Source organism: Stomoxys calcitrans, chromosome 4 (genome assembly GCF_963082655.1).
Source record: "Stomoxys calcitrans chromosome 4, idStoCalc2.1, whole genome shotgun sequence".
Lineage (NCBI taxonomy): Eukaryota > Metazoa > Arthropoda > Insecta > Diptera > Muscidae > Stomoxys > Stomoxys calcitrans.
In genome coordinates, this window is record NC_081555.1 from 147622814 (window position 1) to 147649663 (window position 26850).

The 26850-nt window shown below is 39.9% G+C and overlaps 2 protein-coding genes across 2 annotated transcripts in view; both read left to right on the forward strand.

Moving 5' to 3' along the window:
• The window catches only part of LOC106091865 (uncharacterized), a 76205-nt gene extending 66635 nt beyond the window's left edge, over positions 1-9570 (forward strand). The window contains exon 4 of the mRNA XM_059367302.1: positions 8537-9570. Coding sequence (XP_059223285.1) covers positions 8537-9559 — 1023 coding nt within the window. The 3' untranslated portion in view covers positions 9560-9570. The remainder of the gene's footprint in view (positions 1-8536) is intronic.
• A 3882-nt stretch (positions 9571-13452) lies between these two features.
• LOC131997043 (uncharacterized) lies at positions 13453-21102 on the forward strand. The gene is made up of 3 exons (XM_059367303.1): positions 13453-13814; positions 13882-14422; positions 20083-21102. Exons 1-3 carry the CDS (start codon positions 13453-13455, stop codon positions 21100-21102), a joined length of 1923 nt encoding a protein of 640 aa, XP_059223286.1.
• Positions 21103-26850: the final 5748 nt, after the last annotated feature.

Consider the following 26850-nt stretch of genomic DNA (forward strand, 5'->3'; position numbering starts at 1 on the left):
TGAGCCATACTTGGCACAGTTGTTGAATATCGTAACAAAACACGTCGTGCAAAATTCTATTCCAATCGGATAAGAATTGCGCACTCTAGAGGCTCAAGAAGTCAAGACCCCAGATCGGTTTATATGGCAGCTTTATAAGGTTATGGACCGATTTGAGCCATACTTGGCACAGTTGTTGAATATCGTAACAAAACACGTCGTGCAAAATTCTATTCCAATCGGATAAGAATTGCGCACTCTAGAGGCTCAAGAAGTCAAGACCCAAGATCGGTTTATATGGCAGCTATATGAGGTTATGGACCGATTTGAACCATACTTGACACAGTTGTTGGATATAATTACAAAACACGTCGTGCAAAATTTCATCCCAATCGGATAAGAATTGCGCATTTCAGAGGCTCAAGAAGTCAAGACCCAAGATCGGTTTATATGGCAGCTATATCAGGTTATAAACCGATTTGAACCATAATTGGCACAGTTGTTGGATATCATAACAAAACACGTCGTGCAAAATTTCATCCCAATCGGATAAGAATTGTGCACTCTAGAGGCTCAAGAAGTCAAGACCCAAGATCGGTTTATATGGCAGCTATATCAAAACATGGACCGATATGGCCTATTTACAATACCAACCGACCTACACTAATAAGAAGTATTTGTGCAAAATTTCAAGCGGCTAGCTTTACTCCTTCGGAAGTAAGCGTGCTTTCGACAGACAGACGGACGGACGGACGGACGGACATGGCTAGAACGACATTAAATGTCACGTCGATCAAGAATATATATACTTTATGGGGTCTCAGACGAATATTTCGAGTAGTTAAAATTAGAATGACGAAATTAGTATACCCCCCATCTTATGGTGGAGGGTATAAAAATAGAGATATTGAGCTGGAACTTCACACAGATTTTTTTTTATACCCTCCACCATAGAATAGGGATACTCTAATTTCGTCATTCTGTTTGTAACACCTCGAAATATTCGTCTGAGACCCCGTAAGGTATATATGTTCTTGATCCTCATTTCATTTTAAGTCGATCTAGCCATGTCCGTCCGTCCGTTCGTCCGTCCGTCAGTCTGTCGAAAGCACGCTAACTTTCTAAGAAGCAAAGCTAACCGCTTGAAATTTTGCACAAATACTTTTCATTAGTGTAGGTCGGTTGGGATTGTAAATGGGCCAAATCGGTCCATGTTTCGATATAGCTGCCATATAAACCGATCTTGGATCTTGACTTCTTGAGCCTCTAGAGGGCGCAATTTTTATCTGATTGGAATGAAGTTTAACTGTGCCAAGAATGGTTCAAATCGGTTCATAACCTGATATAGCTGCCATATAAACCGATCTTGGGTCTTGACTTCTTGAGCTTCTAGAGGGCGCAATTCTTATCCGATTGGAATGAAATTTAGCACAATATATTTTGTTATGATATCCACCAACTGTGCCAAGTATTGTTAAACTCAGTCCATAACCTGATTTAGGTGCCATATAAACCGATCTTGGGTCTTGATTTCTTGAGCCTCTAGAGGGCGCAATTCTTATCCGATTTGGCTGAAATTTTGCACGTGGTATTAAGGTATCACTTCTAACAACTGCGCTGAGTATGGTTCAATTCGGTCTATGTTTTGATATAGCTGCCATATAAACCGATCTTGGGTCTTGACTTCCTGAGCCTCTAGAGGGCGCAATTTTCATCCCATTTGACTGAAATTTTGCATGAGGTGTTCTGTTATGACTTTCAATAACTGTGCTGAGTACGGCGCAAATCGGTACATAACCTGATATAGCTGCCATATAAACCGATCTGGGATCTTGACTTCTTGGGCCTCTAGAGGGCGCCATTCTCATCCGATTTGGCAGAAATTTTATACAACGGCTTCTCTCATGACCTTCAATATGGTCTGAATCGATCAATACCTTCATATAGATCCCATATAAACCTATCTCCCCATTTTGCTTTTTGAGCCCTTACGAGGCGCAATTATTATCCGAATGAATTGAAATATTACACAATGGCTTCTACAATGTTTAGCATTCATTTATGGTCCCAATCGGACTATAACTTGATATAGCTCCAATAGCATAACAGTTCTTATTCAATATTCTTTGTTTGTCTAAGCAGAGATCCCGCGCAAAGAACTCGACAAATGCGAGCCATGGTGGAGCGTATATAAGATTCGGCCCGGCCGAACTTAGCACGCTCTTATTTGTTTGTACATAAGCAGGTTATGTTCGAAGATGGGCTATATCGGACCATATAGACCGATCCGCCGATTTAGGGCCTTAGGCCCATAAAAGCTATATATTATCCGATTTTGCTGAAATTTGGGACAGTGGGTGGTGTTAGGCCCTTCGACATCTTCCTTCAAATTGGCCCCGATAGGTTTAGATTTGGATATAGCTGCCATATAGACCGATCCTCCGATTTAGGGCCTTAGGCCAATAAAAGCCACATTTGTTATCGGATTTTGCTGAAATTTGGGGCAGTGAGTTGTATTAGGCCCTTCGACATTCTTTGTCAATTTGGCTCACATCGGCCCAGATTTAGATATAGCTTCCATATAGACCGATCCACCGATTTAGGGTCTTAAGCCACATTTATTATCCGATTTTGCTGAAATTTGGGACAGTGAGTTGTCTTAGGCCCTTCGACATTATTCTTCAATTTGGCTCAGATCGGTTCAGATTTGGATATAGCTGCCATATAGACCGATCCTCCGATTTAGGGTCATAGACCCAAAAAATGCGCATTCATTATCAGATGTCATCGAAATTTTGGAGAGTGAGTTGTGTTAGGCCTTTCGAGAACTTTCTACATTTTGGCCCAGATCGGTTCAGATTTGGATATAACTGTCATATAGACCGATCTCTCGATTTAAGGTCTTGGGCCCATAAAAGTCGCATTTATTGTCCGATTGCGACGAAATTTGGGGCAGTGAGAAATGTTAGGCCCTTCGACATCCTACTTCAATTTGTTCCAGATCGGTCTAGATTTGGATATAGCTGTCATATAGACCGATCGCACGATTTAAAGTCACATAGAGCGATTTCTCGACATAAGATTTTGGGCCCATAAAAAGGGCATTTATTGTCCCCTTTCGCCGAAATATGGGACAGTAAATTGTGTTAGGCCTTTCGACATTCTTCTTCAATTTGGCCCAGATCGGTCCAGATTTGGATATAGCTGTCATACAGACCGATCGCTCGATTTATAGCCTTGACGCCATAAAGGGCACATTTATAATCCGATTTCGCCGAAATTTTGGAGAGTGAGTTGTGTTAGGCTCTTCGACAAATTTCTGCATTTTGGCCCAGATCGGTATAGATTTGGATATAGTTGTCATATAGACCGATCTCTCGATTTAAGGTTTTGGGCCCACAAAAGTCGCAATTATTGTCCGATTGGGCCGAAATTTGGAACATTGAGTTGCGTTAGAGCCTTCGACATCCTTCTTCAATATGTTCCAGATCGGTTCAGATTTAGATATAGCTGCCATATGGACCGAAATCTCGATTTAAAGTCTTGACGCCATAAAGGGCACAGTTATAATCCGATTTCGCTCAAATTTGACACAGTGACTTATGTTAGGCTTTTCGACATCTGTGTCGTATATGGTTCAGATCGATCTATTTTGGATATGGCTACCAAAAATACCAATATTTTTTTCTGCAAAATTGGACAATGACTTGTCCTTTTTAGACCACTCAATATCTGAGTCGATTTTTTTCCAAATCGGACCAAATTTCGATAAAGCTGCTATGGGGGCATAAACTATGCATTTTTCACCGGATTATGACGTAAGGTGGTTTACATATACCGGCCGAACTTAACGCCTTTTTACTTGTTTTTAGATGCACCACCATAGGATGGGGGTATACTAATTTCGTCATTCCCTTTGTAACACCTCATCATGACATTTTAAATAGATCTAGCCATGTCCTTCGGTCCTCGGTTCGCTAACTTTCGAAGGAGTAAAGCTATGCGCTTGAAATTTTGCACAAATTCTTTTAATTAGTGTAGGTAAAATGGGATTTTTAATGGGTCACATCGGTCCATCGGTACAAATTGACAATCCTTATCCAATTTGGCGTGGTGTTTTGGTATCACTTCCAATAATTGTGTTAAGTATGATTCAAATCGATTCATAACCGACTCGACATTCATACCGCTCATAGTCAAGATCGGGCTTTACTTTGATACAGCTGGCATAAAGACCGATTTAAGGCCATGGGTGCATGTATTATCCAATTTCGATAAAATTGTACTCATTGACCTATATAATGCTAGTCAATATCCGCGCTCTATATGGTTCGGATCGGTTTATATTCGGATATAGCTGTCATATATACCAATCTCCGGATTCAGGGTCTTGGGCCTATAAAGGGACATTTATATTATTGGGTTGCCCAAAAAGTAATTGCGGATTTTTTAAAAGAAAGTAAATGCATTTTAATAAAACTTAGAATGAACTTTAATCAAATATACTTTTTTTACACTTTTTTTCTAAAGCAAGCTAAAAATAACAGCTGATAACTGACAGAAGAAAGAATGCAATTACAGAGTCACAAGCTTTGGAAAAATTTGCCAACGCCGACTATATGAAAAATCCGCAATTACTTTTTGGGCAACCCAATAGATTTTGATGAAATTTGGCACAGTGACCTATGTTAGGCTTTTCGACATCCTGTTATATATGGTTTTGATCGGTCTATATATGGATATAGCCGCCATATACACCACCAGTACTCTGTTTAACAAACCTGAACAGTGAATTGTGATTTACAAATGTCCATTTTATGTGGCAAACTATTCAAATGACCACATATTAAAAGTATGCCATTTCTCATATTCGTGTCCAGGGACATTAGTCGTGGGTTTATTACGTTTGTGTAAACAAACTGTTACCCATTTGGTGGCGTTAATTGAAAAAGTTTAACATTGAATACATTTTTCATCACCCTTACAACAGTCAGATAGATAGCAAATTGACCGCATATATTGGCCACGGTATGGATTATCAACTATGAATTTGCCCTTCAAATATCAGCAATGAAATGGGCCAATATGCCAATAGAATTGCTGCTCACCAACAGCTAAATGATATGATTGATGAAGTGCTTCGTAATGAGGGAAACCCATTTCAAATATTTTGGTGAGAGCGAAATGTTTCTCTACGAATACTGCGGGAGACATGCGTTGGGATTTTGGAGATTCTAAAGTCATACAAGTGCATAAAAACCTGAATATTCAGTTTGGATTTCATATTTTATTGTCAATCCTCTCGGAAAGTTAGAAGAAGGATTGTGGAATGGAAATTGTCACTATCTGAGCTTGGTTACTTACTATGGGTACTCTGTATTGGTTTATACGTTTAGAAATCGTAAATGTGTTTGGTTATAGAGATTGTTCATCGCCTTTTCAATTTCTATGTCATCAATGTCAATATTTTAATGATGACAAAAATACTTCGGTTGGCGCGTATCATTGTACAATGGATACATTCGCGGAATTTTGAATTTAATCTTGCCGTCATGATGCATTCAGATATAACATTGTATGATAGAGCTCGCTTAGTTTTCGATGACAGTAAAATACCGTCCTCATTAATTCGGTAGATTTCATTGGCTGAAAAAATAAAGAGGTAGCCTCGAAGATCCATAGTTAAGGATTTCGGCCATTGTATTTCACCTATACCGTGGATGTCTAGGTTGTCGTTTGACATCTCGTTCTGGACTTGGTAAAGTCTCGCTACTTGTGAGAAAGTTTTGGCGTTCCATGTTGCAATCACAAACCGTGTTCTGAATAGGCCATAGGTCGTCATCGGAGGGTATTCAGTTCCAGTATTTCTTGTTGATGCTTCTGTAATCGTGAGTTTTAGATGGATGGCGTATTGTGCCATCGCAGCGACACCTAGTACTGGGACTGCCAGTGACCCTCAAGGCCGGATTTTCTTGATGGTACATCTTCTGAGAATCTGCGAGGGCCACCGTTGGCCAATTCTTTGGACTCATACGCTGCCGACCCTATTGCACGGACCTATCGTGTTCGTATATGTATCCGTGCAAGCGGTACACCCCCTGCTTGTGCTAACTCTTTGATTCGTCCCGAATATTTTATTTCTGCAATACCCGTCATATCTGATGAGCTTTCCCCATTCCACCACCTGGGGAGGCGTCCGATAGGAGAAACAGCATGAAACTCCGAACGGGGTTACCAAAATTCCGCGGATATTGAGTGGTCTAAAAAATACAATTCATCGATCAGTTTTGTAGAACAAAATATTGGTACCCACCACCATAGGATGGGGGCATACTAATTTCGTCAATCTGTTTGTAACACCTCGAAATATGCGTCTGAGACCCCATTTTAAGTCGATCTAGCCATGTCCGTCCGTCTGTCCTTCCGTCCGTCTGTCTGTCGATAGCACGCTAACTTTTGAAGGAGTAAAGCTAGCTGCTTGAAATTTTGCACAAATACTTTTTATTAGTGTAGGTCGGTTGGTATTGTAAATAGGCCAAATCGGTCCATGTTTTGATATAGCTGCCATATGAACCGATCTTGGGTCTTGACTTCTTGAGCCTCTAGAGGGCGCAATTCTTATCCGATTTTATTGAAATTTTGCACGTAGTATTTTGATATCACTCACTATCACTGCGATAAGTATGGCTCAAATCGGTCCATGTTTTGATATAGCTGCCATATGAACCGATCTTGCGTCTTGACTTCTTGAGCCTCTAGAGGGCGCAATTCTCATTCGATTTGACGGAAATTTTGCACGTGGTGTTCTGGTATCACTTCCAACAACTGCGGTCAGTATGGTTTAAATCGGTTCATGTTTCGATATAGCTGCCATATAAACCGATCTTGGGTCTTGACTTCTTGAGCCTCTAGTGGACGCCATTCTCGTCCGATTTGACTGAAATTATCATTCGATTTGACGGAAATTTTGCACGTGATGTTCTGGTATCACTTCCAACAACTGTGGTGAGTATGGTTTAAATCGGTTCATGTTTTGATATAGTTGCCATATAAACCGATAATGGGTCTTGAATTCTTGACCCTCTAGAGGGCGCAATTCTCATCCGATTTGACTGAAATTCTCATTCGATTTGACGGAAATTTTGCACGTGTTGTTTTGGTATCATTTCCTACAACTGCGGTGAGTATGGTTCATATCGGTCCATATTTTGATATAGCTGCCATATAAACCGATCTTGGATCTTGATTTCTTGAGCCAATAGAGCGTCCAATCCTCATCCGATTTGGCTGAAATGTTGCATGACATGTTTTGTTGTGAGTTCCAATAACTGTGCTAAGTATGGCGTAAATCGGTATAGAAACAGATATAGCCGCCATATAAACGGATCTTGGATCTTGACTTCTTCAGCCTCTAGAGGGCGCAATTATCGTCCGATGTAACTGAAATTTTGCACGTAGTGTTTCGGTAACACTTCCAACAACTACGCTAAGTATGGTTTAAATCGGTCCATGTTTCGATACAGCTGCCATATAAACCGATCTTGGGTCTTGACTTCCTTAGCCTCTAGAGGGCGCAATTCTCGTCCGATTTAACTGAAATTTTGCACATAGTATTCTGGTATCACTTTCAACAACTGTGCTTAGTATGATTCAAATCGGTTCATAATCGGGCATTACTGTCATATAAACCGATCTTGGATCTTGACTTCTTGAACCTCTAGAGGGCGCAATTCTTATCCGATTTGGCTGAAATTTTGCATGACGTGTTGCTTTATGACTTCCAATAACTGTGCTAAGTATGGCGTAAATCGGTATAGAACCTGATATAGCTGCCATATAAACGGATCTGGGATCTTGACTTCTTGAGCCTCTAGAGGGCGCAATTCTCATCCGATTTACCTAAAATTTTCTACAACGGCTTCTCTCATGACCTTCAACATACGTGTCTAATATGGTCTGAATCGATCAATAGCTTGATACAGCTCCCATATAAACCTATCTCCCGATTTTGCTTCTGGAGCCCCTACAACACGCAATTCTTATCCGAATGAACTGAAATATTACACAATGACTTCTACAATGTGCAGCATTCATTTATGGTCCGAATCAGACTATAACTTGATATTGCTCCAATAGCATAACAGTTCGTATTCGAGATCCTTTTTGTTTGCCTAAAAAGAGATACCGCGCATAGAACTCGACAAATGCAATCAATGGTGGAGGTTATATAAGATTCGGCCCGGACGAACTTAGCACGCTCTTACTTGTTACTTCTAGAGCATTTCGTACATACCGTGGATTTTCTGAGAATCAGTTCAGATTAAGATAAAGCTTTTATATATGCATCGCCCGATTTACACTTGCCGTATAGGCAGATTTGCGCATTGGAGCAGTTATATTGCCATATAGTCGAATATAAACCCAACTACAAAAAAAGTTTTCATTCAATTCAGGGCCCTTTCTAAGGAGGAGGATTCTGTTTGTATAAATTTAAAGATTGTGAGGATTCTTGTTTGCATAAATTTAATGATTATTTGTATATCGTTTTTATTTTCAGATAATGGAATCCAAAGCCAACATAACTATCAACGCCTACATCTACAATTCAATACGATCAGAGATTCTGTTGGCCAGTGAGAGCTATCAAACTATAACATTTCTCATGGCATTGCCCTTGGGCCAACCGCTGACCCCTTTTGAACGATTGATAAAACCATTCCACCATAAAGTCTGGATGTGGTTTAGCTCGAGTCTCATCATTGCCATTGTTTGCATATTTGTAATTCGTTTTTTGGGTAGAACAAAACTAATGGATTTCATTTATGGACATAGAAATCGCAGACCTCTTACCAATCTTTTGTCCACGCTCTTTGGTGGAGCTCTCTACAATTATGGACCGGTTCGCAATTTCGCTCGCTATCTGCTTACTTTGTGGCTTTTATACACTTTTGTCTTGAGGGCTGCCTACTCAGGGGAACTCTTCACCATACTGCAGGATGGCAACTCGCATAATAACATGAAGACCTTGGAAGAGGTAGCCAGGAATAACTATACCATATATGCCTTTGGCACTATGGCCGATGTCATTCGACATGTTTTGCCTCATGGCAATATTGTGAAGCTAATCGATGGCGAATATACGCTAGACGAACTTTTTGCCCGTGTATCTGAGCCCAATACAAAGGAGAAAATCGGTCTATGTACCTTTGACTATATCATACAGTACTACAATCAATTGAATCCGACGCGTAGAGTGAAAAAGCTGGCGCAGTCCATCAACACTTCGCCCTTGGTCTTCTATATGCCTCGTCACAGCTTTTTGAAATTGAAAACAAGTTCGCTGATTATGCAAATGATTGCCACTGGTGTAATGAAACGAATAAAAAGTGTTGGCATCTATGCTCCGAATCGTGAACCTCCTCGCCAAAAGAAAACCATTCGATTAACAATGAAAGTGTTATTGGGCATATTTTTCCTCTATGGGGCTTTTGTGGTAATCTGCATCCTGGTGTTTATTTTAGAAGTAGTCTCTAAGAAAAGTCGTTGTATTACAAAAGCCTTGGATTTTGTGAATTTTTAAAATAAAATTGTTTTTACGCTGCAAGAAAAGAAGAATTTATGCTTGTTTGTAGGTTTGTTATACCCTCCACCATAAGAGGGGGGGTATACTAATTTCGTCATTCTATTTGTAACTACTCGAAATATTCGTCTGAGACCCCATAAAGTATATATATTCTTGATCGTCGTGACATTTTATGTCGATCTAGCCATGTCCGTCCGTCTGTCCGTCCGTCCGTCCGTCTGTCTGTCGAAAGCACGCTAACTTCCGAAGGAGTAAAACTAGCCGCGTGAAATTTTGCTCAAATACTTCTTATTAGTGTAGGTCGGTTGGTATTGTAAATGGGCCATATCGGTCCATGTTTTGATATAGCTGCCATATAAACCGATCTTGGGTCTTGACTTCTTGAGCCTCTAGAGGGCGCAATTCTTATCCGATTGGAATGGAATTTCGCACGACGTGTTTTGTTATTATACCCAACAACTGTGCTTAGTATGGTTTAAATCGGTCCATAACCTGATATAGCTGCCATATAAACCGATCTTGGGTCTTGACTTCTTGAGCCTCTAGAGGGCACAATTCTTATCCGATTTGAATGAATTTTTGCACGAAGTATTTTGTTATGATATCCAACAACTGTGCCAAGTATGGTTGAAATCGCTCCATAACCTGATATAGCTGTCATATAAACAGATCTGGGGATTTGACTTCTTGAGCTTCTAGAGGGCGCAATTCCTATCCGATTTGGCTGAAATTTTGCATGACGTATTTTATTTTTACTTTCAACAACTGTGTCAAATAAGGTTCAAATCGGTTCATAACCTGATATAGCTGCCATATAAACCGATCTGGGATCTTGTCTTCTTGACCCCTAGAGGTCGCAATTATTATCCGATATGCCTGAAATTTTGTACGATGGATCCTGTCATGACCATTAACAAACGTGTTTATTATGGTCTGAATCGGTCTATAGCCCGATACAGATCCCATATAAATCGTTCTCTCTATTTTACTTCGTGAGCCCCAATGGGCGCAATTCTTATACGAATTGGCTGAAATTTTACACAGGTCTCCAACATATAATTTAATTGTGGTCCGAAGAGGACCATATCTTGATATCGTTTTATTAGCAGAGTAACTCTTTTCTTATATCCTTTTTTGCCTAAGAAGAGATGCCGGGAAAAGAACTCGACAAATGCGATCCATGGTGGAGGGTATATAAGATTCGGCCCGGCCGAACTTAGCACGCTTTTACTTGTTTGTTTGTATGTTTGTGTGTTCCTTATAGACTCAGAAACGGCTGAACCGATTTTCTTGAAATTTTCACAGATGGTGCATTATGACCCCGTGGTGAAAATAGGTTACTACATTTTTTGATATCTGAAGGGGAGGCGGACCCTCCCCCTTACCCTAATTTTCCAAAACGCCAGATCTCGGAGATGGGTGGTGCGATTTAAGCGAAATTTTGTGTGCTCTCATATAGTACCCTAAAAATAAAAATTTGGTATCCAAATTTCGGATGGGCACCTAGGAGGGCTGCCCCACCCAAAAACCCACCAAACATATATTTAGACCAATTACGACAATATGGGACTCAAATGAAAGGTATTTAGGATGAGAAAACGTATCAGATATCCAATTGTCGGACCAAGTGCTAGGGGGACCACCCCAAGCTCCACAACACCCCCTAAATCGGACATATTTACCGACCATGGCAATATGGGACTCAAATGAAAGGTATTTGCGAGTAGAATACGAATATGATATCCAAATGTGGGACCCTTCCCCAAAACAACCCCCCCCCCCCCCCCACAGGACTTATTTACTGACCATGGGAATATGGGGCTTAAATAAAAGGTATTTTAGTGTAGAATTCGAATATGATATCCAAATATGGGACCAAGTGTTTGGGGGGCCGCCTCTCCCCAAAATCCTCCCCCAAAAGGGGCCCCATTTACGACCATAACCACATGGGGCTCAAATGAAAGGTCTTTTGGAGTAAAGCACAAATCTGATCTCAATATTCGGGAAAAGTGTTTATGGGGCCACCCCACCCCCACAACACCACCCAAACCCCAAAACACCCCTAAATCGGACACATTTACCGACCATGGCAATATGGGACTCAAATGAAAGGTATTTGCGAGTAGAATACGAATCTGATATCCCAATGTGGGACCTCGTTTCTGGGGGGTCCACCCCTTCCCCAAAACACCCCCCAAACAGGACTTATAAACTGACCACGGTAATATGGGGTTTAAATGAAAGGTATTGGAGTGTAGAATTCGAATCTGATATCCAAATATGGCACCAAATGTTTGGGGGGCCGCCACTCCCCAAAAACCTCCCCCAAAGGGCACAAATTTACGACCATAGCAATATGGGGCTCAAATTAAAGGTCTCTGGGAGTATAGCACGAATTTGATATCAATATTCGGGAAAAGTGTCTATGGGGACACCCCACCCCCACAACACCACCCAAATAGTAAGTATTTTCTGACTATTGCAATATTTGGCTCAAATAAGAGAGTTTTTAAAGTGGAACACGAATCCGATATATATTTTCCCCCAAAACACCCCCCAAGCCGATCATGTTTGCCTACTATGGAAATATGGGTCTCAAGTTACAAGTATGCGGGAGTAGACCACGTATCTGATATCAACATTAGGGGCCAACTGTCTAGCGGACGTTCCACCACCATAACAACCCCCAAATAGGACGTATTTCCTCAGCAAGACAATTTGGATCTTAAAGGCAGTAGAACTTAATATTCATAGTTGTTAGGGCCAATACCCCAAAACGGACATATTTAAATGAGATTTGAAAACTAATTTAATATCCAATTTTGAGGCCAATGGCAATATGGGGTTCAAATAAATCATATATAGATGTATGAGAATAGAGCACGTTGCTGATATATTTTCCGGGCTTAGTGTTTGGGAGACCACCCTAGTCCCCAAAACACCCGTAAATAGGGCATATTTACTAACCATGTCAATGTGCAGCTTAAATGAAAGGTATTGGGGGGTAGAGCAAGAATTGATACCCATTTTCGGGACCAATTTTCTGGGGGTCTACCCCTTTCCCATAATACCCCACAAACAGCAACTTTTTACTGACCATCGCAATATGGAGCTCAAATAAAGGTCATTTGGATATCAAATAAAGAATTTGATATCCTGATTCTGTGTAGTATATTATTGGGTTGCCCAAAAAGTAATTGCGGATTTTTTAAAAGAAAGTAAATGCATTTTTAATAAAACTTAGAATGAACTGTAATCGAATATACTTTTTTTACACTTTTTTCTAAAGCAAGCTAAAATTAACAGCTGATAACTGACAGAAGAAAGAATGCAATTACAGAGTCACAAGCTGTGAAAAAATTTGTCAACGCCGACTATATGAAAAATCCGCAATTACTTTTTGGGCAATCCAATATATAGTCGGCTCCGTCCGACTTTTGTCTTTCTTGTCACTAATGGTTTTCATTTTAAACATGAAACATTAAGCAAAGAGATTAAACGCTGTTCCTTAGCTAATATTCGAAGTATAAATGCATGGATGGAGATACAATCTGTTCAACATTCAGCATGGCATGACAAAATCTCAAATAATTTTTTTTTTTTTGCACCTTAAACACCCTGGTGCCCCACACACAATGGTGGTGTTCGCGTTTTTTGCACCATCGGTGTATATTAAATATAGTTATTTAATGAATGTTATCTCAGTGACCATTAGCAGAAATTGTTTGCGATTTATTTCGTTAAAAACACACAAAAAGTAATCCAGTTCAATACTTTGGAACCAGTCATTATATGGCAGCCATTGTTAACAGAGAAGTTAAGCTAATTTTTTTTTTTTTTTTTTTTGAAAAATTTAAAAACCAGTGTAAATCCTTAGCCAGCAATAAGTCATGAGTAAATTAATGGACTTGATAGCTAATACCAATGGGACCGGATACAATTTACCCTTGATTTTGGCCGTAGTGTGGATTGTAAGGCACGATTTTGCTGTCTATACCATCTCTCCCATAACCATGGGCCACTTTTCCACTAGCCTGGCCAGTCGACAAATTCAAAATGATTTGATGGATGAAATTCTTAGGAGGACAATGAATCCCCATGGAATTATTCGGTATTTGGTGGAAGGTGAAACATATCCCATACTGGAATCACAGCGTTACATGAACAAAGAAGGTTTGGGTGAACTATATTACAAATACTACGCCAAAAGAGAGAAGTCCATATGGTTTATAGATAGCCCAAAAGCCTATATGTAAATTTACTAAAAATTTCCAAAAACTTAAGTTATCAAATTTTTATTTTTTTTTTTTTTTTTATAGAAATTTTGAAAAAAACCTCCTGGATAAAAATCGCAATTATCAACGTAATGGGTTTTTCCTTTTAGTCTATACCGGCCATGAATGCGATTGCATGACCAGCTTTAAACAACTTTTCAAGCGTCTGTTCGAATTGTATGTTACCAATGTCAATATACTGCTAATGATTGGCAAACATGCATATCTCTATACCTATTTTCCATTTCGAGCCCATAAATGTCATTCTTTTGAACCCGAAATGTACATCTCATTTCGAGGCATTGAAAATAACGGAAATTTTAGCACAGCTAAATCTTTCTATCCCAGCAAAGTGATTAACATGCATGGCTGTCCTCTGACTATAGTTACTTGGAATTTCCCTCCGTACATCTTTGTGGATCGTGATGAGAGTACTGGGAAATTATTGGCTTTGCGAGGCTTGGAGGGTTCTTTAATAACCCTGATGGCAGAACGAATGAATTTTACTATAGAAATTAAAACACCTAAACAGCTGAATATAGGAGAAGTGTTTGAAAATGGCACTGTAACTGGAGCACTGGGAATGGTAAGAGAAATTCGAGAATAAGCTACAAAACAACTAAAAATATTGTATGATAAAGGTCGTACTGTAACTATACCCACCACCATAGGATGAGGGGTATGCTAACCTAGTCATTCCGATTGTAAAACCTCGAAATATTGATCTACGACCCCATAAAGAATGTATATTCTGAATCATCTCGACATTCTGATTCGATCTAGTCATGTCCGTCCGTTCGTCCGTCCACCTGTCCCACCCACCCTTTGTCGAAATTACGATAGAAGTCGAACTCGTAAAGCTAGTCTCTTGAAATTTTGCACAGACACTTAAAATCGATGTGGGTCATTGGGGATAGCAAATGGGCCATATCGGTTCAGTTTTGGATATAGCTCCCATATGAACCGATCTCCTAATTTGACTTCTTTAACCCCTGATAACCGCAATTTTTGTCCGATTTGGCTGAAATTTTGCTCATAGTGTTCTATTATGACTTCCAACAACTAAGACAAATGCGGCCTGAATCGGTCTATAACCTGATACATCTCCCAAATAAACCAATCTCCCGATTTGACTTCTTGAGCCCTGGATGCAGCAATTTTTGTCTGATTTGGCTGAAAGTTTACTCATAGTGTTCTGTTGTGACTTTCAACAACTGAGCCAAGTATGGCTCTAATCAGTCTACAACCTGATATAGCTCCCATATAAACCGATCTCCCTATTTGACTTCTTGAGCCCCAGGAAGCCGCAATTCTTGTCCGAATTTTCTGAATATTTGCAGGCGGTGTTCTGTTATGACTTCCAATAACTGAACCAAGTACGGTCCGAATCGGTGTATAATCTGATACAGCTCCCATATAAACCGATCTCCCGATTTTTGTCCGATTTGGCTGGAAGCCGCAATTTTTGTCCAATTTGGCTGAAATTAGGTACACAGTGTTCTGTTATGACTTCCAACAACTGGACCAAGTACGGTTCGAATCGGTCTATAATCTGATACAGCTCCCTTATAAACCGATCTCCCCATTTCACTTCTTGAGCTCCTGGAAGCCGCAATTCTTTTCCGTGCGATGTTCTGTTACAAACTCCAACAACAGTAGCAAGAACAGCTGAAATCAAACAGTCTATAACTTGGTATAGCTCCCATATAAACCGGTCTCTCGATTATCCTTGTTCGGTTCCAAGAATCTTTAATTTTTTCTGGTTCTGTCCAACCAGAATCGGTCTATAACCGGATAGAGCTCCCATATAAACCGATCTCCGGATTTGATTTATTGAGGCCCCTTGCCCGATTTGGCAGAAATTTTCCATGCGATATTCTGTTACAACCTCTAACAACATTAGTAAGAACGGTCCAAATCAGTCTATAACTTGGTATAGCTTCCACATAAACCGATCTCTCGATTATCCCTGTTCGGTTCCTAAAAGCTTTAATTTTTGCTGGAATCATGCCCTTCAACTAAATTTGTATACCCTCCACCATAGGATGGGAATATACTAATTTCGTCATTCTGTTTGATAAATATATCCAAAGTTCGTCCAAATATGCGTCTGGACCCCATAGTATATATATTCTTGATAGTCATGTCAATTTAAGTCGAACTAGCCACGTCCGTCCGTCCGTCCGTCCATCTGTCGGAAGCACGCTAACTTTTGAAGGAGTAAAGCTAGTCGCTTGAAATTGTGCACAAATACTTCTTATTAGTGTAGGTCAGTTGGAATTGTAAACAGGCCAAATCGGTTCATGTTTTGAAATAGCTCCCATATAAACCGATCTTGGGTCTTGACTTCTGGAGTCTCTAGAGGCCGCAATTCTCTCGAATTGACTGAAATTTAGTCCGTAGTGTTTTGATATCACTTCCAATAACTGTGCCAAGTATGGTTCAAATCGGTTAATAACCTGATATAGCTCCCATATAAACTGATCTATGGTCTTGACCTCCTAGAGCCTCTAGAGGGCGCAATTCTCGTCCGAGTTGTCTAAAATTTTGCACGTAGTGTTTTGATATCACTTCCAACAACTGTGCGAAGTATGGTCCAAATCGATCCATAACCTGGTATAGGTGCCATATAAACCGATCTTGGATCTTAACTTATTGAGCCGCAAGAGGGCGCAATTCTCATCCGACGTAGCTAAAATTTAGCTTGAGGTATTTTGATATGACTTCCAAAAACTGTGATGAGTATGGCGCAAATAGGTACATAACCTAATATAGCTGCCATATAAACTGATCTGGGATCCTGACTTCTTTAGCCTCTATAGAGGGCAATTCTCATCCGATTTGGCACAAATTTTGAAAAACGGCTTCAACAACATACGTGTGCTATATGGTCTGAATCGATCTATAGCTCCCGTATAATCCGATCTTCCGATTTTGCTTCTTGAGCCCCGAATCGGACTATAACTTGATATAGCTCCTCCTCCTTCTCCTTCTCCTCCGTCCTTATTCATTATTCTTTGTTGGCCAAATCGGACTATCTATAGATATAGCTGTCATTTGGACCGATTTGGAGATTTAGGGTCTTTAATGCAAAATCCGCCTTTTTCCCCATTTCTCAGAATTTTTAAACAGGAAGTTGTACTAGGGTCCCCGTTATTCAAACCTAATATGACTCATATCGCACCATATTTACATATAGCTGTCATAAAGACCGATATACCGGTTTAGGGTCTTAAGCCCTTATTATCCGATTTCGATGAAATTGGAAACAGTGAGTGGCTTTAAGCCTCCTGACATCTGATTCAAATATGGCTCAGATCGGTCTGTATTCAAATATAGCTGCCGTATAGTGCGATCTGCCGATTAAGGGTCTTGAGCCTATTAAGTTGCAATAATAACCCAATTTCGCTGAAACTTGAAACAGTGAGTTGCTTAAAGCCTTCCGTCATCACACATAAATATGGTCCAGATCAGACTTTATTTAGGTATAGCTGCCACATAGACCGATCTTCCAATTTAGGGAGTTAATCCCATAGAAAGCGCATTTGTTGCCCGATTTCGCTGAAACTGTGACTTGTATAAAGTTATTGGAACCTGAAGGAAATATGATACACACCAGCTTCCATTAGCATATAATTATGTATATGGTAGTGGAGTTGTTATAAAAGAGGATGGTTAAATTATCCATGATAATGGGTATCCAAAGATCGGCGCGGCATGGCATGGGGTCAAATAACCTTGGGGGACGCCCCATCCCAAAACCCACCCGAACGGACATGTGCACCGATTGGGACAATATAAGTATCAAATGAAAGGTATTTAAGAGTAGAGTTCGAATTTGGTATAAAAATCTCACCCTTAATTTTCGTGGGGGCCCTCACCCCCCAAAAAAGCCCCAAGAGGACACTTTCAGCGCTTTGGTCAATATGAGTATCAAATGAAAGATATTTAAGAGCAGAGTACGAACTTGTCATTAAAAGTCATCCTCTGTGTCGCCCCACCCCCAAAAACACCACCCAACAGGACACTTTAACTGCTTTGCTCAATATGGGTATCAAATGAAAGGTATTTAAAAGTAGAATCCAAATCTGCAACAATAATTTATTTTTTGGTGCCTGAGGGCCCTTCCCACCCCCCAAAACCCCCAGCAGGACGAATTTACCGATTGGGACAAAATTAATATCAAACGAAAGATATTTGACAGCTTATTTGGCCCCGTGTCTACAGGGCCTTCCCAAACCCAAAAACCCCAAATCGAGCATAAATATCCCACGTCACAAAATGGGTATCGAATGAAACGTCTTTGGGTGTTGACTACGACTGACCGACCAATCACTAAATACCCTTCAATAGGACGTGTAGTTCGATCGGGATAATTTGTCAATTAAAAGAAAAGTCTATGACAGTATATTTCAAATCTAAGTATCTGGATCACATCCTACAGTTCCGCAGGACAGATAGATCGTGACAATAAAAGACTCAAATATATTGTCCTTTGGTTCTTAGCGATGGGGGGACCGACCCTCTCCTTCCAATAAATACAAGGAAAAACTTTCATGTAGGATGACCGAGAATATATTGTAGTCAAATGAAAGGATGTGTCAGAGGGCAATACCCCTCCCCCTATCCTACCCCATAAAAAGGAATTAAAAATAATATATGAAGGCCGATCAGGATAGAATAGGACAGAATAAAAACGCTTTTGGTAGAAGTGTACAATGTTAATCCTCAAATAAGGACAAAGGAGGGCCTGCGGATCTTTAAGAATGTGGCAACCCAAGCGGTCGCTTGGAAATATTATTTTGAATGTAGATAACCAATACAAAAAAAAATAATTAGTGTGAATCTGAGCACGATCCGTAGCTCTAAATATCTTGATAGTCACCTTCAAAATGCTTGACATTATGGGGCTCAAACAAAATTTTGCTCTAGCACGATACTGATATTACTTCAGGGTCCGCTTCTAAGCCCGTCATAATTGCCTACTATGGCAATAAATAATAGATATTTGATAGTAGAAAACAAATTTGATATCCATTTTTGAGGCTAAATGTTTGCGGGTCGTGCCACCCCATAAACTCCCCCTAAACCAATGGCAATTTGGGTTTTAAATAACAGTAATTTGAGAGTAGAGCACTATGCTGATATTTTTCAGGGCTAAGTACGTGGGTGGCCGACCAACCCTGCAAACCCATCAAACTGGACATATTTGTGGATTATGGCAAAAAGGGGCTCAAATCTGTATCTGTTTCAGGCCAAGTGTTTAAGGGACGCCTCACCCCATAAACTCCCCCTAAACCACACATATTGTATATACTGACTATAGCAATATGTAGCACCAATGTGGTTTTTGTGAGTGGAGTATGAATCTGATGTCCATATTCAGGGCAAAGAGTTTGGCTACTCCAATCCACTACTAAATCCAAGAGATTAAAGTAGATCTAACATCCAAAATTTAATGGGTCTTATTATGACTTCCAACAACTGTGCTGAGTATGGTTGAACTCGGTCCATAACCTAATATAGCAGCCATATAAATCGATCTGGGATCAGGACTTCTTGAACCTCCGGAGGGCGTAATTTTTATCCGATTTGGCCGAAATTTAGCACAACGGCTTCTCCCATGACCTTTAATATACGTGTCAAATATGGTTCGAATCTGTCCATAGCCTGGTATAGCTCCCATATAAACCGATCTCTCTATATTACTTCTTGAGACTCTAAAGGGCACAATTCTTACACGAATTGGCTGAAATTTTACACAATGACTTCTACAATGGTCTCCAACATTCAGTTCAGACCGGACCTTAACTTGACATAGCTCCAATATTATAGCAATTCTTTTCTTTTATCCTTTGTTTACCTAAAAAGAGATATCGGGAAAAGAGCTCGACAAATGCGATTCGGCCCGGCCGAAATTAGTACGCTTTTACTTGTTTTTAATCTGTCCCTTTCCACAATAAATGTTCTTATCTTAGCAGAAAAGATGGCATAGTTTCTGTTCTCTAACTCAGTGATCTTATTTCAAATCACGTAAGCTTTCTGAGTCAGAGCAATATCCTCTGAAAGCGTTACAAGGAATTCGCTCCAAGGGGACGCTGAGTGATGCTGATTAATTTATACCATTTTAAGCTTCCTCGCTCGTACCTCTCTTTGACCTCAGTAGCCAGACATATGAGAAATATTTATTATGGTATAATTTCTCTACCATCAAAGCTTATGTTAACCCGTTTTGTTTTCTTCCAGGTTGCTAATCGCGAAGCCAACATCACAATTTTTTCATACGTATATACTGCAGCTCAATCTGAGGCCATGTTGGCCAGTGAAAGCTATACCACAATACCTTATGTTCTGGCTATAGCCAAAGGTAGACCACTCACACCATTCGAGCGTTTGGTGAAACCTTTTCACTACATTATCTGGATATGTTACAGCTCCACCTTATTCATAGCAGTGGTGTTTATTTACATGCTACGCTTTATTGGGAAGACCAGGATCATAAACTTGGTACAAGGTGATCGCAATCAAACGCCACTAACCTATCTACTGTCCATACTCTATGGAATATCAATACATAATAATATACCTTATGGAAATTTTGCACGTTTTCTATTCAACTCCTGGGTGTTGTACAACTTGGTGTTGAGATCAGCTTACAATGGAGAACTTTTTAAAATGTTACACGATGGCACTACTCACAATGATATTAAAACCATCGAACAGGTGGTGCAGAAAAACTATACGATCTACACTTTTGCTTCCTTGGCGGAAATCATTAAACAAATACACCCCAAGGCAAACTTGAAACCTTTTCAAGGGAATTATAGCCTCGAGAGCACCATGCAGCGAATTGGTGATGAAAATAACCAAGAAAAGATAGCGGTTTGCCTATTAAAACTTACCATTCAATACTACAATCAAATGAATCCCACGAAAAGGGTGAGGATATTGCCACAGATATTGTTAACTTCACCGCTAATATTCTTCATGCCACGTCACAGCTTTTTGCGATTACGTGCCGCATCATTTGTATTGAAAACACGTCAGTCGGGACTGATGAAACGCTATCGCACATTGATAGTTTATGCCGCATCTAAGAAACAACGACAACACGGTGATGCAGCAAATCTCTCGATGAGTGTGCTAATGGGCTTATTTTATATCTATGGAGCTTTAATGATTTTGTGTAGTTTTGTGTTCATACTGGAAATGCTATCCGAAAGGTATCGAAAGTTGCAAATATTATTAGATTTTTTAAATATTTAATTAAATAAAGAAAATCAAAGTAAACAATTAAAAAGGCGTAAAGTTCGGCCGGGCCAAACTTTGGATACCCACCACCTCGGGTATGTACGTAAACCACCTTTCATCAAAATCTGGTGAAAATTGCATACCTTATGTCCCATAGCAGTTATAACGAAATATGATCCGATTTGGACCAAATACTAATAAGTACAAGTCATTGTTCAATTATGTATAACAAAATATTGGTCTTTTTAGTAGCTATATCTAAAAATAAACCGACCTGAACCATATACAACATGGATGTCGAAAAGCCTAACATAAGTCAATGTGTCAAATTTCCGTTAAATCGGACTATAAATGCGTCTTTTTTGGGGCCAAGACTTTAAATCGAGATATCGGTCTATATGGCAGCTATATCCAAATCTTGATCGATCTGAGTGAAATAGAAAAAGGATGTCGAAGGGCCCATCACAACTCACTGTCCCAAATTGCGGCGACATCGGACAATAAATGCGCTTTTTCTGGCCCCAAAACCTTAAACCGAGAGATCGGTCTATATGGCAGCTATATCCAAATATTGACCGATCTGTGTCATAATGCAGAACTATGTCAAGGAGTTTAATCTAACTCAATGTCCCAATTTTCGGCGACATCGGATAATAAATGCGTCTTTTATGGGCAAAAAACTGTAAATCGCGACGTCGGTCCATATTGCAGCTATATCCAAATCTGGACCGATCTGGGCCAAATAGACGAAGTATGTCGAGGAGCCTAACATAACTCACTGTCCCAAATTTCAGCAAAATCGAATAATAAATGTGGCTTTTATGAGCCTACGACCCTTAATCGGAGGTTCGGACTATATGGCAGCTATATCCAAATCTGGACCGATCTGGACCAATTTCACAAAGGATGTCGAGGGGCCTAACACAACTCACTGCCTTAAATTTCGGCTTTTATGGGTCTAAGACCCTTAATCGGAGGATCGGTGTAAATGGCAGCTATATGCAAATCTGGACCGATCTGGGCGAAATTGACGAAGGATGTCGATGGGCCTAACACAACTCACTGTCCAAAATTTCAGCAAAATCGGATAATAAATGTGGCTTTTATGGGTCTAAGACCCTAAATCTGAGGATCGGTCTATATGGCAGCTATATCCAAATTTGAACCGAGCTGAGCCAAATTGACGAAGGATGTCGAAGGGCCTAACACAACTCACTGTCCCAAATTTCAGCAAAATCGGATAATAAATGTGGCTTTTATGGGCCAAAGACCCTAAATCGGCGGATCGGTCTATATAGGAGCTATATCAAGATATAGTCCGATATAGCTCATCTGCGAACTTAACCTGCTTATGGACAAAAAAACACTCCATGCTAAATTTCAGCTCAATATCTCTATTTTTGAAGACTGTAGCGTGATTTCAACAGACAGACGGACGGACATGTCTAGATCGTCTTAGATTTTTACGCTGATCAAGAATATATAAACTTTATAGGGTCGGAAATGGATATTTCGATGTGTTGCAAATGGAATGACAAAATGAATACACCCCCATCTTTCGGTGGTGGGTATAAAAATGTAAACTATTTTTGTTCATTCATAAAAAAGAAGATATAGAACCTGGAGATCAGTTTGTACGAGGGCTATATCAGGATATGGACCGATTTTGGATCATGTATGGCACGATTGTAATGCTAGTCGTGTTGTGAAACATAAATACCTTAAAGACACCAAATTGGTGTGGCACGTTTCTGCTAGCAGAGAAGCCTCAGAATTCAAATGAAGAAAGGGGGTGTGCCCCTTGCTCAAGGTCCCATCAGTAATGCTTTATCTTTTTATCATGATCTTTTTACCGAGTACAGCCAGCATCTTCAAATGTATACCGAATACTTTTAATTGAAATGGATCAGTTGGAAATGCAAATGAGCCAAATCCGAACCAACTTTCCCATTTGACTTCTTCAGCCCCTAAAAAGCGAATATCTTATCCCATTTAGAAAAGCTCATGCACTAAGGTTTCTGTTATGATTTTAAAACCATAAAACCAGATGACTAGATTGTGGGTTTTTGTTTTTGTTGTGGTCCCAAATGTAGGTATCAATTTCGTGCTCTACTCGTAAATACCGTTCATTTGAGCCCCAAATTGCAGTATGTTCGGCAAAAATGTATGTTCGATTTAGGGGTTTTTTAGGGGGTGGGGTGGTCTCCCAAATAGTTGGCACCAAAATTGGATATCAAATTCGTTCTGTAATCCCAGATAAGCAGATATGTCCGGGGGGTTTCGTCATAAAAACTCTGCTCTACTCTTAAATATTTTTCATTTGAGCTCCATAGTCGACAAACAAGACAACTTTGGGGGGAAGGTGTTTTAGGGGATGGGGTAGCCACTGAGTGACTTGGCCCTGGCCCGTGTTCTACTCTAAAATTCCTTTTATTTGAGCCCCATATTGCAATGGTCAGCAATCACGACCTATTTGGGGGTTGTAATGGGGGTGAGTGTCCCCATAGACAGTTTTCCCGAATGTTGATGTCAGATTCGTGCTCTATTCCGAAAAACCTTTTATTTGAACCCCATATTGCTGTGGTCGGTAAATTTGTCCACTTCGTGGGGTGTTTTGGTGGAAGGTTGGCACCCAAAAAACTTGGTCCCTCATTTGGATATCAGATCCGTATTCTACTCCCAAATACCTTTTATTTGAGGGCCATATTGTGATGGTCGATAGATATGTCCGATTTAGAGGTTTTTTGGGGCCTAACACTTGGTCCTAAAATTGGATAGCGGATAGATTTTCTACCTTTACATACCTTTGATTTGAGTCCCATATTGTCGTGATGGGTCTATATATATATATATATATTTGGTGGGTTTTGAGGGTGAGGCGGCCCCCCTAGGTCCCCCAGCCGAAATTTGGATACCTTTGAATACCAAATTTTTGTTTTTATACCCACCACCGAAGGATGGGGGTATATTCCTGCTGTCATTCCGTTTGCAACACATCGAAATATCCATTTCGACCCTATAAAGTATATATATTCTTGATCAGCGTAAAAATCTAAGACGATCTAGACATGTCCCTCCGTCTCTCCGTCTGTCTGTTGAAATCACGCTATAGTCTTCAAAAATAGAGATATTGAGCTGAAACTTTGCACAGATTCTTTTTTTGTCCATAAGCAGGTTAAGTTCGAAGATGGGCTATATCGGACTATATCTTGATATAGCCCTCTTATAGACCGATCCGCCGATTTAGGGTCTTAGGCCCATAAAAGCCACATTTATTATCCGATTTTGCTGAAATTTGGGACAGTGAGTTGCGTTAGGCCCTTCGACATCCTTCTTCAATTTGGCTCAGATCGGTCCAGATTTGGATATCGCTGCTATATAGACCGATCCTCTGATTTAGGGTCTTAGGCCCATAACAGCCACATTTATTATCCGATTTTGCTGAAATTTGTCACAGTGACTTGTGTTAGGCCCTTCGACATCCTTCGTTAATTTGGCCCAGATCGGTCCAGATTTGGATATAGCTGCCATATAGACCAATTCTCCGATTTAGGGTCTTAGGCCCATAAAAGCCACATTTATTATTCGATTTTGCAGAAATTTGGGACAGTGAGTTGTCTTAGGCCCTTCGACATCCTTCTTGAATTTGGCTCAGATCGGTCCAGATTTGGATACAGTTGCAATATAGAGCGATCCTCCGATTTAGGGTCTTAGGCCCGTAAAAGCCACATTAATTATCCGATTTTGCTAAAATTTGCGACAGTGAGTTGTCTTAGGCCCTTTGGCATTCTTCGTCAATTTGCCTCAGATCGGTCCAGATTTGGATATAGCTGCAATATAGACCGATCCTCCGATTTAGGGTCTTAGGCCCGTAAAAGCCACATTAATTATCCGATTTTGCTAAAATTTGCGACAGTGAGTTGTATTAGGCCCTTTGGCATTCTTCGTCAATTTGCCTCAGATCGGTCCAGATTTGGATAAAGCTGCCATATAGACCGATCTCTCGGTTTTAGGTTTTGAGGCCATAAAAGGCGCATTTATTGTCCGATATCGCTGAAATTTGGGACAATGAGTTGTGTTAGGCCCTTCAACATCCTTCGTCAATTTGGCATAGATCGGTCAAGATTTGGATATTGCTGCTATATAGACCGAACTCTCGGTTTTAGGTTTTGAGGCTAAAAGGGGCATTTATTGTCCGATATCGCTGAAATTTGAGACAGTGAGTTGTCTTGGACCCTTCGACATCCTTCGTCAATTTGGCTCAGATCGGTCCAGATATGGATATAGCTGCCATATAGAGCGATCCGCCGATTTAGGGTCTTAGGCCCATAAAAGCCACATTAATTATCCGATTTTGCTAAAATTTGCGACAGTGAGTTGTATTAGGCCCTTTGGCATTCTTCGTCAATTTGCCTCAGATCGGTCCAGGTTTGGATATAGCTGCCATATAGACCGATCCTCCGATTTAGGGTCTCAAGCCTATAAAAGCCACATTAATTATCCGATTTTGCTGAAATTTGGGACAGTGAGTTGTGTGAGGCCCTTCAGCATCCTTCCTCAATTTGGCCTAGATCGGTTCAGATTTGCATATAGCTGCCATATAGACCGATCTCTTGGTTTTAGGTTTTAGGGCCATAAAAGGCGCATTTATTGTCCAACATCGCTGAAATTTTAGAAAGTGAGTTGTCTTAGATCCTTCGACTTCATTCTTCAATTTGGCCCTGATTGGTTCAGATTTGGATATAGCTGCCATATAGGACGATCTCTCGGTTTTAGGTTTTAGGGCCATAAAAGTCGCATTTATTGTCCGAAATCGCTGTTGCGTTAGGCTCTTCGCCATTCTTCTGCAACTTGACCAAAATCGGTCCAGTTTTGGATATAGCTGCCATGTTGGCCGATATCTCAATTTAAAGTCTTGGCCCCATAAAAGGCGCATTTATAATCCGATTTCACTGAAATTTGACACAGTGATTTATATTAGGTTTTTCGACATCCGTGTCGTTTATGGTTCAGATCGGTTTATTTTTAGATATAGACCAATATTTTGTTATACACAATTGAACAATGACTTATACTTATTAGTATTTGGTCCAAATTAAATCATATTTCGATATAACTGCTGTGGGACATAACGTATGCAGTTTTCACCGGATTTTGATGAAAGGTGGTTTACATATGTATACGAGGTGGTGGGTATCCAAAGTTCGGCCCGGCCGAACTTAACGCCTTTTTACTTGTTATATATTAGAAGATTTATTTATATGTTCCATATATACCCTCCATTTGATATACTCTCATAATCACACAAAATTAGTAGGTAGACGCAGTGGTGTAGGGTATTATGTAGTCCTCTCCGTCCGACTTTTATCTTTCCTTACTGGTTTTAATTTCAAATCTGGAAGCATTTAATCACAGAGCAAAGAGTTTAACCTCTGTTCCTTAAATAATAATCAAAGGATAAATACACGGATTTTCAGAGATACAATCTATTCAACATTCACCTTGTATCATATTCGGCACGACAAAATTTAATTAAAAAATTTTTAATTGTGTTTTTTGCAGCTTTACACTCTTGGTATAGTTCAAATGTAGTTATTTAATAAATTTCTCAATGACCATTAGGAGAAATTGTTTACCATTAATTTCGCTAAAACACACAAAAAGTAACCCGGTTCAATATATTGAAATCAGTCATTATATGGTAGCCATTGTTAACAGAGAGTTTACACAAACACAAAAAAAATTTAAATTTTAAATATACAA

Coding starts and splice junctions, on each gene's coding strand:
- LOC131997043 (XM_059367303.1), top strand. CDS start 13,453: ATGAGTAAATTAATGGACTTGATAGCTAATACCAATGGGACCGGATAC. Junction 13,815..13,881: donor GATAGCCCAAAAGCCTATAT/GTAAATTTACTA, acceptor TTTTTTTTATAG/AAATTTTGAAAAAAACCTCC. Junction 14,423..20,082: donor TAACTGGAGCACTGGGAATG/GTAAGAGAAATT, acceptor GTTTTCTTCCAG/GTTGCTAATCGCGAAGCCAA.